Source organism: Mytilus trossulus, unplaced genomic scaffold (genome assembly GCF_036588685.1).
Source record: "Mytilus trossulus isolate FHL-02 unplaced genomic scaffold, PNRI_Mtr1.1.1.hap1 h1tg000373l__unscaffolded, whole genome shotgun sequence".
Classification (NCBI taxonomy): domain Eukaryota; kingdom Metazoa; phylum Mollusca; class Bivalvia; order Mytilida; family Mytilidae; genus Mytilus; species Mytilus trossulus.
The window spans coordinates 1,604,210-1,620,388 of record NW_026963340.1 but is presented as its reverse complement, the minus strand read 5'-3'; the positions used below and the strand labels follow the sequence as shown (position 1 = coordinate 1,620,388).

The 16,179-nt window shown below is 33.9% G+C and overlaps 1 protein-coding gene across 1 annotated transcript; it reads right to left on the bottom strand.

Annotated features, from left to right (window-relative positions):
• Window positions 1-13,218: 13,218 nt before the first annotated feature.
• LOC134702008 (zinc finger BED domain-containing protein 4-like) lies at window positions 13,219-14,160 on the bottom strand. Its single transcript, XM_063563117.1, has one exon. The coding sequence runs from the start codon at window positions 14,158-14,160 to the stop codon at window positions 13,219-13,221; it is 942 nt and encodes a 313-aa protein (XP_063419187.1).
• Between the last annotated feature and the right edge of the window lie 2,019 nt (window positions 14,161-16,179).

The following is a 16,179-nucleotide window of genomic DNA, read 5'->3' as shown; positions in this document are numbered from 1 at the left end:
CTATTGGCCACAGTACCACTAGTGGTACAGGATAAATCATCTGACTGTGATAGATTTACTCTGACGCCATTTCTTTTGGTCAAGGTATCATTATTGTTACAGGAAAAATCATCTGACTGTGCTAGATTGACTCTGACACCATGTCTATAGTTCACAGTATCATTATTGTTACGGGATAAATCATCTGACTGTGATAGATTGACTCTGACATCATGTTTATAGGTGACGGTATCATTATTGTTACAGGATAAATCATCTGACTGTCATGGGATGACTCTGACACTATGTCTATTGGCCACAGTACCACTAGTGGTACAGGATAAATCATCTGACTGTGATAGATTTACTCTGACGCCATTTTCTATTGGTCAAGGTATCATTATTGTTACAGGATAAATCATCTGACTGTGATAGATTGACTCTGACACCATGTCTATAGGTCACAGTATCATTATTGTTACGCGATAAATAATCTGACTGTGATAGATTCACTCTGACACAATGTCTATATGTCACAGTATCATTATTATTACGGGATAAATCACCTGACAGTGATAGATTGACTCTGACACCACGTCTATAGGCCACAGTGCCATTTTTGTTACAGGATAAATCATCTGACTGTGATAGATTGACTATGGCACGATGTCTATAGGCCACAGTACCATTTTTGTTACAGGATAAATCATCTGACTGTGATAGATGGACTCTGACACTATGTCTATACGTCAAAGTATCTTATTGTTACAGGATAAATCATCTGACTGTTATAGATTGACTCTGACACTGTGTCTATAGGTCACATTATCATTATTGTTACAGGATAAATCATCTGGCTGTGATAGATTGATTCTGACACTATGTCTTTAGCTCACAGTATTGTGATATGTTTACTCTGACGCCATTTCTTTTGGTCAAGGTATCATTATTGTTACAGGATAATTCATCGGACTGTGATAGATTGACTCTGACACCATGTCTATAGGTCACAGTATCATTATTGTTACGGGATAAATCATCTGACTGTGATAGAATGACTCTTACACCATGTCTATAGGTCACAGTATCATTATTATTACGGTATTAATCATCTGTCTGTGATAAATTGACTCTGACACTATATCTATAGGCCACAGTACCATTATTGCTACAGAATAAATCACCTGACTGTGATAGATTGACTCTGACACCACATGTATAGGCCACAGTGCCATTTTTGTTACAGGATAAATTTTCTGATGGTGATAGATTGACTATGACACCATGTCTATAGGCCACAGTACCATTTTTGTTACAGTATAAATCCTCTGACTGTGATAGATTGACTCTGACACTATGTCTATAGGTCAAAGTATCATTATTGTTACAGGATAAATCATCTGACTGTGATAGATTGATTCTGACACTATGTCTATAGGTCACAGTATCATTATTGTTACAGGATAAATCATCTGACTGTGATAGATTGACTCTGACACCATGTCTATAGGTCACAGTATCATTATTGTTACGGGATAAATAATCTGACTGTGATATATTGACTCTGACACCATGTCTATAGGTCACAGTATCGTTATTATTACGGGATAAATCATCTGACTGTGATAGATTGACTCTGACACCATTTCTATTGGTCACAGTATCATTATTGTTATAGGATAAATCATCTGACTGTGATAGATTGTTTCTGACATCATGTCTATAGGTGACAGTATCATTATTGTTACAAGATAAATCATATGACTGTGATAGATTGACTCTGACACTGTGTCTATTGGCCACAGTACAACTAGTGGTACAGGATAAATCATCTTACTGTGATTATTGTTACAAGATAAATCATATGACTGTGATAGATTGACTCTGACACTGTGTCTATTGGCCACAGTACAACTAGTGGTACAGGATAAATCATCTTACTGTGATAGATTTACTCTGACGCCATTTCTATTGGTCAAGGTATCATTATTGTTACAGGATAAATAATCTGACTGTGATAGACTGACTCTGACACCATGTCCATAGGTCAGAGTATCATTATTGTTACGGGATAAATAATCTGACTGTGATAGATTGACTCTGACACAATGTCTATAGGTCACAGTATGATTATTATTACGGGATAAATCATATGACAGTGATAGATTGACTCTGACACCATGTTTATAGGTCACAGTATCATTATTGTTACGGGACAAATCATCTGACTGTGATATATTGACTCTGACACTATGTCTATTGGCCAAAGTACCACTAGTGGTACAGGATAAATCATCTGACTGTGACATATTTACTCTGACGCCATTTCTATTGGTCAAGGTATCATTATTGTTATAGGATAAATCATCTGACTGTGATAGATTGACTCTGACACCATGTCTATAGGTCACAGTATCATTATTGTTACGGGATAAATAATCTGACTGATAGATCGACTCTGACACCATGTCTATAGGTCACAGTGTCATTATTATTACGGGATAAATCATCTGACTGTGATAGATTGACTCTGACACTATTTCTTTTGGTCAAGGTATTACTATTGTTACAGGATAAATCATCGGACTGTGATAGATTGATTCTGACACTATGTCTACAGGTCACAGTATCATTATTGTTATAGGATAAATCATCTGACTGTGATAGATTGATTCTGACACTATGTCTATAGGTCACATTATCATTATTGTTACAGGATAAATCATCTGACTGTGATAGATTGACTCTGACACCATGTCTATAGGTGACAGTATCATTATTGTTACGGGATAAATAATCTGACTGTGAAAGATTGACTCTGACACCATGTCTATAGGTCACAGTATCGTTATTATTACGGAATAAATCATCTGACTGTGATAGATTGACTCTGACACCATTTCTATTGGTCACAGTATCATTATTGTTATAGGATAAATCATCTGGCTGTGATAGATTGTTTCTGACATCGTGTCTATAGGTGACAGTATCATTATTGTTACAAGATAAATCATATGACTGTGATAGATTGACTCTGACACTGTGTCTATTGGCCACAGTACAACTAGTGGTACAGGATGAATCATCTGACTGTGATAGATTTACTCTGACGCCATTTCTATTGGTCAAGGTGTCATTATTGTTACAGGATAAATCATCTGACTGTGATAGATTGACTCTGACACCATGTCCATAGGTCAGAGTATCATTATTGTTACGGGATAAATAATCTGACTGTGATAGATTGACTCTGACACAATGTCTATAGGTCACAGTATGATTATTATTACGGGATAAATCATCTGACAGTGATAGATTGACTCTGACACCATGTTTATAGGTCACAGTGTCATTATTGTTACAGGATAAATCATCTGGCTGTGATAGATTGATTCTGACACTATGTCTTTAGCTCACAGTATTGTGATATGTTTACTCTGACGCCATTTCTTTTGGTCAAGGTATCATTATTGTTACAGGATAATTCATCGGACTGTGATAGATTGACTCTGACACCATGTCTATAGGTCACAGTATCATTATTGTTACGGGATAAATCATCTGACTGTGATAGAATGACTCTTACACCATGTCTATAGGTCACAGTATCATTATTATTACGGTATTAATCATCTGTCTGTGATAAATTGACTCTGACACTATATCTATAGGCCACAGTACCATTATTGCTACAGAATAAATCACCTGACTGTGATAGATTGACTCTGACACCACTTGTATAGGCCACAGTGCCATTTTTGTTACAGGATAAATTTTCTGATGGTGATAGATTGACTATGACACCATGTCTATAGGCCACAGTACCATTTTTGTTACAGTATAAATCCTCTGACTGTGATATATTGACTCTGACACTATGTCTATAGGTCAAAGTATCATTATTGTTACAGGATAAATCATCTGACTGTGATAGATTGATTCTGACACTATGTCTATAGGTCACAGTATCATTATTGTTACAGGATAAATCATCTGACTGTGATAGATTGACTCTGACACCATGTCTATAGGTCACAGTATCATTATTGTTACGGGATAAATAATCTGACTGTGATATATTGACTCTGACACCATGTCTATAGGTCACAGTATCGTTATTATTACGGGATAAATCATCTGACTGTGATAGATTGACTCTGACACCATTTCTATTGGTCAGAGTATCATTATTGTTATAGGATAAATCATCTGACTGTGATAGATTGTTTCTGACATCATGTCTATAGGTGACAGTATCATTATTGTTACAAGATAAATCATATGACTGTGATAGATTGACTCTGACACTGTGTCTATTGGCCACAGTACAACTAGTGGTACAGGATAAATCATCTTACTGTGATAGATTTACTCTGACGCCATTTCTATTGGTCAAGGTATCATTATTGTTACAGGATAAATCATCTGACTGTGATAGACTGACTCTGACACCATGTCCATAGGTCAGAGTATCATTATTGTTACGGGATAAATAATCTGACTGTGATAGATTGACTCTGACACAATGTCTATAGGTCACAGTATGATTATTATTACGGGATAAATCATATGACAGTGATAGATTGACTCTGACACCATGTTTATAGGTCACAGTATCATTATTGTTACGGGATAAATCATCTGACTGTGATATATTGACTCTGACACTATGTCTATTGGCCAAAGTACCACTAGTGGTACAGGATAAATCATCTGACTGTGACATATTTACTCTGACGCCATTTCTATTGGTCAAGGTATCATTATTGTTATAGGATAAATCATCTGACTGTGATAGATTGACTCTGACACCATGTCTATAGGTCACAGTATCATTATTGTTACGGGATAAATAATCTGACTGATAGATCGACTCTGACACCATGTCTATAGGTCACAGTGTCATTATTATTACGGGATAAATCATCTGACTGTGATAGATTGACTCTGACACTATTTCTTTTGGTCAAGGTATCACTATTGTTACAGGATAAATCATCGGACTGTGATAGATTGATTCTGACACTATGTCTACAGGTCACAGTATCATTATTGTTATAGGATAAATCATCTGACTGTGATAGATTGATTCTGACACTATGTCTATAGGTCACATTATCATTATTGTTACAGGATAAGTCATCTGACTGTGATAGATTGACTCTGACACCATGTCTATAGGTCACAGTATCATTATTGTTACGGGATAAATAATCTGACTGTGAAAGATTGACTCTGACACCATGTCTATAGGTCACAGTATCGTTATTATTACGGAATAAATCATCTGACTGTGATAGATTGACTCTGACACCATTTCTATTGGTCACAGTATCATTATTGTTATAGGATAAATCATCTGGCTGTGATAGATTGTTTCTGACATCGTGTCTATAGGTGACAGTATCATTATTGTTACAAGATAAATCATATGACTGTGATAGATTGACTCTGACACTGTGTCTATTGGCCACAGTACAACTAGTGGTACAGGATGAATCATCTGACTGTGATAGATTTACTCTGACGCCATTTCTATTGGTCAAGGTGTCATTATTGTTACAGGATAAATCATCTGACTGTGATAGATTGACTCTGACACCATGTCCATAGGTCAGAGTATCATTATTGTTACGGGATAAATAATCTGACTGTGATAGATTGACTCTGACACAATGTCTATAGGTCACAGTATGATTATTATTACGGGATAAATCATCTGACAGTGATAGATTGACTCTGACACCATGTTTATAGGTCACAGTGTCATTATTGTTACGGGATAAATCATCTGACTGTGATAGATTGACTCTGACACTATGTCTATTGGCCAAAGTACCACTAGTGGTACAGGATAAATCATCTGACTGTGACATATTTACTCTGACGCCATTTCTATTGGTCAAGGTATCATTATTGTTATAGGATAAATCATCTGACTGTGATAGATTGACTCTGACACCATGTCTATAGGTCACAGTATCATTATTGTTACGGGATAAATAAACTGACTGATAGATCGACTCTGACACCATGTCTATAGGTCACAGTGTCATTATTATTACGGGATAAATCATCTGACTGTGATAGATTGACTCTGACACCATTTCTTTTGGTCAAGGTATCACTATTGTTACAGGATAAATCATCGGACTGTGATAGATTGATTCTGACTGTGATATATTGATTCTGACACTATGTCTTTTGGCCACAGTATCACTAGTGGTACAGGATAAATCATCTGACTGTGATAGATTGACTCTGACGCCATTTCTATTGGTCACAGTATCATTATTGTTACAGGATAAATCATCTGACTGTGATAGATTGACTCTGACACCATGTCTATAGGTCACAGTATTATTATTGTTACGGGATAAATAATGCATTTACGTTGGATAACTGTATATTGATTTGGGGTATGATCTACATATCATATAAGAATAAGAATAAGAATAAGAATAATTTTATTGCATCATACACCCAAAAGAGGGTCAACGCAAAACAAACAAGTTCACAACATAAAGAACATAGACAATTATAGTCCAATGATAATCACAAGATAACAAAACAAATACAAATATTGAATAAAATTGAAAATCTTACATTATTAATGGTCAATTATTATATTAAATTTAATCAATTCATTCAGATTCTTGAAAAAAAAACTAATTTGTCCAGACAACGGCGACGACAAAGTATTTTTAAGTATCCTATATGACTGTCCATTTTCAATGGATAGTAACATGTAAAATTTAAAAGAAAATATATTTTTGAGATCTGAAAAATAAACCAGTTAAGACTTTTGTCGTGTTCTAAAAAAATGGTATTGCTAAAAGTTACTAGGAAAATGAGAAGGCTTTCTTCATATGTAATCCCCGTTTCAGAATCCTTGGAATTGACCCAAAAGGGGTAAGAGAAACAAAATTCAAAATCATGCAGTTCAAAAGAAGGCTCGCAATATATTTGTTTAAATCTAATGAAGTGTACATTACATTTATGGATTTTTAGGGTCATCGGACGCAAAAATGAAAATTGAAATGTCAAAAATTCATACGCATTTAAACAACAAGCGTGTTAAATATAATGACTCCTAAAGGACACCGTAATTAACACCCCTGAAGAAATCAGTAGAGGACTTTGCTATGCACTTCACGTTACCCGTAGCAAAATACTGAACATCCATTTTAAGTGAACTAAGATGATCATATTCTGTGAACTATAGACATTTTGGTATTAAATGAGACTCTAGTAGGGATCATCCTGCTTGCCCTACATTCTCAGTTTTAGATTTTAATAGATAGTGGCCAAATTTTATGCAGTGTTTCTCCAGCCAGTGGAGGAATTTACAGAACAACAACACCCCCAGAAAGGATACGTTACAGGTCAGACATTTTAAAAGTTTTTGTTGTCTTATTTTGGTTTTCATTTTTTTTTTTTATTAAATTTGACTATATACTGCACAATTATTGTAAAAAAAAACACAGCAAAAGCGTACTTGGTATGTCCTACGTGGTGATTGTAAGTTCTCGTTGATGTTACAAGAAACAGTAAAATCATAAAAAAAACTTCAGATCATAGATTTATTATCTATGTTCAGATTTACTGATTACTCGAATTCATGTCAATTTTTTCATGCAAGTGGCTCCCCGTACGAACAATTCGTACAGCGAGTCCCAGGGCTCCTAGTACGAACTGCCATATAGATGAAACGGATACGAATTTCCAAATTTCGGTCTTGGAATAAATCCCATGAATGGTGCATTGACTTTGACCCAAAAAAATCATTATGTCGAAATATAAAATCATTCAATTGATAGACTAGCCTGATGTTTAGTGACTATATGGACATGTATCCTACAAAATTTTAGATGAAAATGCCAAACACACTAAGAATACGCAAACATCTTAACTGACGATGGCTGGTTATTGTTAAAAGAATTGATGATTCAGAATAAGGAGCATCATGAATGGGATTGTTTTGCTTGTAAACAAAAACTTGGTGTTAAGGAAACTCTGGCATGTGATTGCTGTCTAGAGTGGCACCATCTGCAAATGTGTCCATCTGAAATGTGTGCCCAAACAAACGTATTGGATCTGTAAATCTTGTAAGTAGTTTCATGCGTTTAAGGCAAAATACAGATTTGAACTTAATATATTTAAATGTAAATTATATGTCTATTGTAACATTGAAATTAAATTTCCTACTTCCATGAACCCCATAGTACGTAAGTTAAATGATGGCTGATAATTATTTTAAGTAATTTATATTTCTTATTTGATATGAGCATGTTTATATTGATTCTATATTCATTATGTTTCCTTCTATTTCTCTCATTGCATGAATTTGTTTTCATTTTAAGTCATGTTTAAAATTTATTGACTGTTTTACATTTTATTTAAATTGTTAAAGACATTTTAATCTGTGGCTCTATGTGGATTCTGCATATTTTAAGTATTTGATTTTAACTGGGATCAATATAAAACGATTGGGATTTGAATCTCTCAGTATTTCTATGATACAACAGTAAATTTTCTACGTCGTGTCTCAAACTTTCACCTATAACTTTTGATTTACTCATCATAAAATTATTCTAAAAATTTTGCAGGGAAGCTGATTTATTACTGATTTGCAAGATTAAATTTTCTTTCGCATAACAATAAAATCCTAATTTTAGAAAAAATATAAAGGCATGAGGGGTAGTTTTCTTGTGAAAAGAGGTCGTAAAAATGTCAAGAAACCTTCCAATAAACAATTGAAGTTATCGATGATTAACGAGCGGCGGAATACTAGAAATCAAGAAAATTGCGTAACTTTAACTGGTTAGTTTACCTGTTAAATTCCACACTACTATTATGAAATTTAACCTGGATAAAGCTCTTAATATTGGCTTTGTAACCATATACAATTTATGCAGGTGAGAATATTTACAGTGTGATTTTAGTTTTACTGACGTGACCCCACTAACGGAAATTTACATCAAATTTTTGGGGTTCAAAAACTGAACTTTTCATCATATATTTTTGAACTAAATATTCAACTAAATTTAAAGAAAAATATATCATAGGATGCCTCGAAGTTTCCTCTTTTCAGTCATATAATTTTAAAGTATGAAATATTTTTGGGAAAAATAGAGAGTGTTCCCAAATTCACGCCAACCAATCTCTCTCATTCACCACCAAATGTGATGCAAAGAAATTAATGAGAGAGACACCCGGTGCTGAATGAGAGAGATAAATTTTAGATCAATTAGAGGTAAGTACGTAAATTAAGACCCCTTATTCAATTTGTTTTAAAAATCAGAGAATGCTATTCTGTGGCAAATTCATTTCTCTATACGTTGGTATTCATTGCTTGCATGTAAACACAAAACTGACAACGTAAGACGTTTTCTCCTACAAACATGTCAATGGAAATACAAGAAAAAAAGTCAAACAATTGTCCAGAAATCAATGTTAATCTAATCTTATCTTACCAATTTCACTGTTGTAGAAAGTTTACCAGCAAGGTATCACTACCATGTCATATCAAGTGTCAGACTCTATCCGTTTTCTCTCAATCATTCTTTGAAGTTAGTGGTGATGCATGAGAACTAGTGGTGATGCAGGAGAAAAGTGGTGGTGCATGAGAGGACAACAAATTTCTTTATGCTTATATCAAAGTGTTCGACAATTATCATGTGAAATGACTGTTTCAAGTTTCAGTTATTCATCAAAACCTGAAATTGTCTTTCTGGGGACCTTAATTATCATGTTTACCTGGTTCAGTCGACATTGCGAAAGCAATGCGATGTCTGCCTTTTTGATTTTCTCTATTTTCTGATAATAAAGTTACCATTTTCATGTAATTTATCAAAATAGAGGAAGATTACCAAGAGCAATTTTTGTCCGTCCCGCCTGCAACAAAAGTCATGAAGGCGAGACGTAGCACTCCTTAATTTCGTCGTCGGCGTTGTGATGATCAACATCTGGTACACCCTGTGTTTAAATTCCTTTAAACATTAATAACTTAATCAAATTATTATGAAATCATTTGAAATTTAGACAGTGACTTTATGTTGAGGAGGCACTATCTATAACAATATTTTGAGAGAAAAAAAAGTTTTATTATTTTTTCTGAATTTTATTGGCAAATGGACAGTATGTTGCACATCATATTTTGTACACGCTATGGTTAAAAAAAAATTCAAACATCAATGACTTCATCAAATCTTAATCAAATCATTTGAAACTTGGATAGCAGCTTCTTCATGATCAAGAGATATAGCATGTTTCAAAACTAAATTTTGAGAAAAAAAAAAGATTTTCTTTCTGAATTTCACTGGTAATTGGAATAAGTTTTTTGCACTTTACATTTAGGTTCAGTCTGTAGTTAAAGTTCTTTAAACATCGTTTACTTTATCGGCATGTCTCTTTGGAATTCCTTCTAAATTGGATCGAGGCACCTTTATGATCAAGAAATTGTACCTAAAAATATTTATCTATTTTTCCACAATGTACTGATAAATGGACTAAGGTTTGTTTTTTTTTAATTTTTTTTTTTGCATTTCACATTAAAGGGTAGTGTATTGTTAAAGTTTTTAATTATCAATATTTATATCAAACCTTCATGAAACTAACTGAAACTAGTACCAAAGCTTTTAGTGATAAAAGTACAGTGTTTTTATCAAAATTTAACAACAATATAGATTTTTCCAAAATTGATTGATAATAAGACTTATTTTTTGTCAATTTACATTCTGGTACAGTCTGTTGTAAATCTTTCCGTCATCAGAGACTCTTATTAAGTATTATGAGGTGGGGAATATTTTTCTTCAGGACAGTTTTTGAAGATCAACAAATTAAGAGTTACATGTTATCACTGATTCCATGGAACCTTAACGAATTTTTATAGTATGGATTTATTTTTCCAAAGGCCTCATCTGTCTAACCCCTCGCATGCATATGCACCAGTTCAAAGGCAGGAAAATATTGGCCATGGGTACATTTAGTAGTTCTATTTTGTATGTTTGTTGATGTTGTGACAAACTAATGTGTTATACTGTTTTTTTTAAATCTTGTCGGGGTCATTCAGAGCTTGATACCCTGTTGAAAAACTTGAGGTGACCACAGTGAATTTGTGTCTTGTATTATGACCGTTTTTTATTCATGCCTATGCCGTTCTAAGCCAAGTCACCATTCATGCAAAAGTTACCTTTATCAATGAGCAAATTTGAAAATACTGATCATATATTATACACCATTGGAAAAATAAAACCATATTATAAAAAACACTCCAGGTATTCTTCCTCTATTTTTACAAATTGAGATGCAAATGGTAAAGTTATACCGAAAATAGAGAAAAATCAAAAAGGCAGACACCGCATTGCTTTTGCAATGTCGACTGATTCAGGTAAACATGATAATTAAGGTCTCCAGAAAGACGATTTCAGGTTTTGATGTATAACTGAAACTTGAAACAGTCATTTCACGTGATAGTATAGAGAAATGAATTTGCCACAGAATAGCATTCTCTGATTTTTAAAACAATTTGAGTAAGAGGTTTTAATTTACACACTTACCTCTAATTGATCTAAAATGTATCTCTCTCATTCAGCTCCGGATGTCTCTCTCATTAATTTCTTTGCATCACATTTGGTGGTGAATGAGAGAGATTGGTAGGCGTGAAATTGCGTCATGAAGTGAAAAATTCTGCGGTAGATTTCTATAAAAACAAAAATTACCCAACTTTTAGAGCAAAATTTCTGTACTTTGGAATAAAACTCTCTGTCAAAAAACTATATCATCCCATGCAGGAATCTTTTCTCTTTAAAATTTTCGGATTAATCAGATGAAGCATTTTTGAGTTACTGTACGACATTCAAGAAATATGGCATTTTTTTAAAAATCAAAGTCCCATAACTCTGGACACATCGCAAAATTGGAAAAAAAAAGGTAACCAGACATTACCAGCCTAATTTTAAAATTTCAGTTCAATTGGATGAAGCATTTTTGAATTCATGAACGACATACAAGAATAAAGAGCTTGGCCGAGTGCACCATGATATGACCGCAATGATCGACAAGTGTTGACACTTCTAAAGTGGACACAATAATATGTTTGACACAGTAATTTGCTGGACACAGAAATTTCATTAGTACTAAAAAGCACCACTTTGGCCTTTAATAGGTTGGAAAAACTGCAAGTCCTAGCTAAAATTCTCTGTTGGAAATTTCATAAGGACTCTAAAGAAAAAAAAAACCTTTGAAATTGGACGAGAAATAAAAAAGTTTGTTTTTTGGGATTGAGCACCACTTTGGCCCCAAATAGCTCGGAAACGGTACAAGCTACGTTAAATCCTTCGAGACTCTATCAGTGCAGAAGTTCATAAGGAAAACAATGAAAAAATCAAAATGAAAATAAGATGAAAAATAAAAATTTCATGAAAAAAAAAGAGAAGTCCGTTTTAGCCCCTTTTAGCTCTGAACCCTTAAGTCCTAGCTCAGATCTGTAAAAATTCACTTATTTTCTATGATACTCTTTGATCTCACCAATCTTAGTATTTACAATTACGTGTATTTCATTTCTCAAACAAAATCTTCATATTAAGTAGTGTTGTCAAATTGAACAATTATGCCTAACCGGTTAACCGAATAATCGTTCGACCGATTAACCGGTTAACCGGTACTTATGTTGATGTTCAAAGTCTTATACAAAGTACTTCACGAATGACTGGTTTTATGATACAATAAATTGACATTTATCCCAGGGTATTATAACACAATAATGCAAACACTAACACAATTAGGATTTCAATATGTAATAAATTACAAAAAAACCAAATTTATAAGTATGTACATTTAGAAAGAACGAAAGAAGAGTTATTCACATTTTTCCTCAGGTACATAGTTTTTATTCAGGAATATTATCTGGTCGATTACAGAGGAAGATAGTCGATTTCTCAGTTTAATAACAATGAGACCCGCGCATGAAAAGATTCGTTCTGACGGAACAGAGGTAGCAGGAATACTTAAATATTGTCTAGCTAACACAAAGAGTCTGGGGAATTTACAATTATTTTCTTTCCACCACTCGAGTGGGTTTGAATCTTGCACAGCACACTCCTTGATGTATAAGGACATTTCCGATTCATCTTGAAAGGACGTATCTTCGTCCGTGTCAAACAAAAGAAAGTCCAAAGATCGTTGGACTCTTTGTTTCTTGGCTGGTTGCTTGTCAACTTCAGTTCCAAGGTTTTTTTATGACGTTTTAACTGCGGGCTTTAATGGCACATCGTCTAACTTGGACTCTAACATTTCAATGGCGACTTTTTTTTGTTCTGGGGAGAAAAAGTTAAGTGTTCTATGCCTCGGATCAAGTAAGGACGCTAAAGCATGCTGTGTAGATGCAGTTTCAATGTCATACGGTTTAAAGCGGGTGATGAGTTCTTCCGAAATACTTGCTTTCATTTTATGCGCAAGAGCACTATCCTCTTCAGAGTTTTTTAGGTGTTTTTTTAAGAGTCCGTTGACAATAGGAAGCATTACAGAGGCTGATACGTCCTTTTCCAGACACATGTATGTTGTAACATGAGACATTTGCTTCAATACTGCGGAAATTTCAACCAGATAATCCCACTCATGATCTTTGAGAAGCATATGTGTGTCACATTTCTTAGTAACAGTTGTATCTAGCATTACATCAGTAATAACTCTGCGTTGTTCACATAGGCGTTCAATCATTAGCTGAGTCGAATTCCATCTCGTAACTACGTCTTGTATAAGTTCGTTCTGTCTTAGTCCGAACAACTTTTGTCTTTTCCTCATTTCTGCAGTTATTGTAGTTGAATGCTTGAAATGTCCCACTAACTTACGAGCACGTGAAGTAAGTTTGGCAATAGCGGGTATTTCCAAGCATGGTTTAATGCAAAGCTGAATGGTATGACCAAAGCATCTCATATCGTCAAAGTCACATTTCTCTGATGCACAATTCATGTTCCTAGCATTGTCATGTACAGAACTCACAATTTTACCGTCCAATTCAAACTCTGAAATTGTAGATTTCAGTCGTTCAGCAAGATTTTCGCCTGTATGGCGTTCAGGCATTTCACGAGTAACAAGCACATTTGACTGTAAATTCCAGTCTTTGTCAACGTGATGTTCTGGACTGTTAAAAAGCTTTTTGTAGCATTCGATGTCCATGTATCAGAAGTAAGGGATACGCTGTCAATGAGATTTAACTCTTTAATCAAACTCTCTTTTTTGTCACTATATGACTTTTCTATTCTGGATTTTATAGTATTTCTAGACGGAATTTTAAATTCTGGAGCTATTATCGACATAAGTTTTGAAAATCCTTTTCCCTCAACAATGCGAATGGGTAGGTAATCCAATATAATCATATCCACTATTGAATTTGTTATTAGTTCAGATTGAGTAGACGAAAATCTTCTAGATCTGGGTGTCTGAACAAAGTCTAAAACCGATGACTGCTTAACTTTCTCAGGCGTTTCAGAAAAGTCATTGGGATGCTTTAACTTCAGATGATTCAGCATATTACTTGTACCACCAGTATAGACTAATTCCATTTCACATAGTTTGCATTTCACTATTTTGGAGTCGGCATTACGTTTAAAAAAAGACCAAGCCTTAGATGACGGAGGTGGCATATTTACATGTACGCACACACAATATAAAGTCAAAGTGAAGAAATAAACTAAATCGTAAAATTTATTCAGCATGTTCAGCTTACAACTGTTCAAAATAAACTTAATATGCTAATTATGTTTACATTATACTTGCCCGGAGCTGACAGACAAGTTGTCTATGTGCTAATTAAGTAATAAAATTTAAATGTTTTCAAGGTTAACAAGATTAATCAATAAACTGAACAATTGATCTGTCTAATCAAGTACCAATCAATTCGTACAATCATTTCACATTATTTACTAATGATTTCAGTACACATTTACATCAATTTTATTAAAATTTTAAAAAGGTCCGGTTAACCGGTAAGCGTTTTTGGTATTCGGTATTCGGTCGTTCGACCAGTTAACCGTTGACAACACTAATATTAAGTGATCAATGACTTGTTTGTAGAGCTTTTATTGCTGATCATTTTTGCAATTTTTAATTTTTTTTCTATCTATTAAAACTTATTAGATAATAGCCAAAAACATTAAAATTGGCCAAAAATAGTCTTTTATATGCAATAACCCCTATGCGGGGGCCATCCGACAATTTTAACTCAAAAGTAACTAAGGTAGATCTTGTCAATCTGAACATTTGTCACCCTGTCAGATTTTCTCAATCTGTTACAGTTTCCAAGATGGCAGTTAATATTTGCATTTTACCCCTATGTTCTATTTTTAGCCTTGGCAGCCATGTTGGTTGTCCGGCAGAAATGTCGTTCACAACATTTAAACTAGTTACCCTAAGGATGATTGTGGCCAAGTTTGGTTCCATTTTGGCTTGGCAGTTTCAGAGAAGAAGATCTTTGAAAAAGTTAAAGGACTGACGATGACGGACGCCAAGTGATAGAAATAGCTCACTAGGCCCTTTAGGTCAGGTGAGCTTAAAACTAGAAATTTATATACCTATAAATTTGCTTCCATTTGGTCTCATCAGTCAGGGTAGGAATCAAATTCATGGTTTCAAGAAATATCTATATCATCTGACTTTCCCTGAGACCTTCCTGGTTCTAAAAGTTAGTACATAATTGTTAATGTACAAAACTATTCCAAACTTGAGCTTTTAATTTTTTAAAAATCATCAATTTTTATTTTCATTTCAAAAATTGTATTCAGAGGATATTTAATATTTGACAACAAATAAAAATAAATAATTCTAAGTTTAATTTAAACTGAACCAGGAAAGTTTCGACCTGCCAGTTAAGCATTAGGACATGCAAGTATTTACATATATATATGAACATAAATACAATAAAAATTTGATGCCTGAAAACTGTAGAAGCAAGACAAAATACTCTACCAACTGAGGATTACCCCATACAATTTAGCTAATCTATTGGGAGTCCTCAAAACAAAATTATATACATAAAATAATATACAAAAAGGTGAGTTGACCAAAGAAATAAAAAACAATACCTTATACACAACAAACAAGCAAGTAAAATGTCATATGAAACAAGTATTAACTATTATATTAATTTTACACAGTATTTTCAGAAAATTTCCAAATCTTCAACTGTCCATGTTTTAT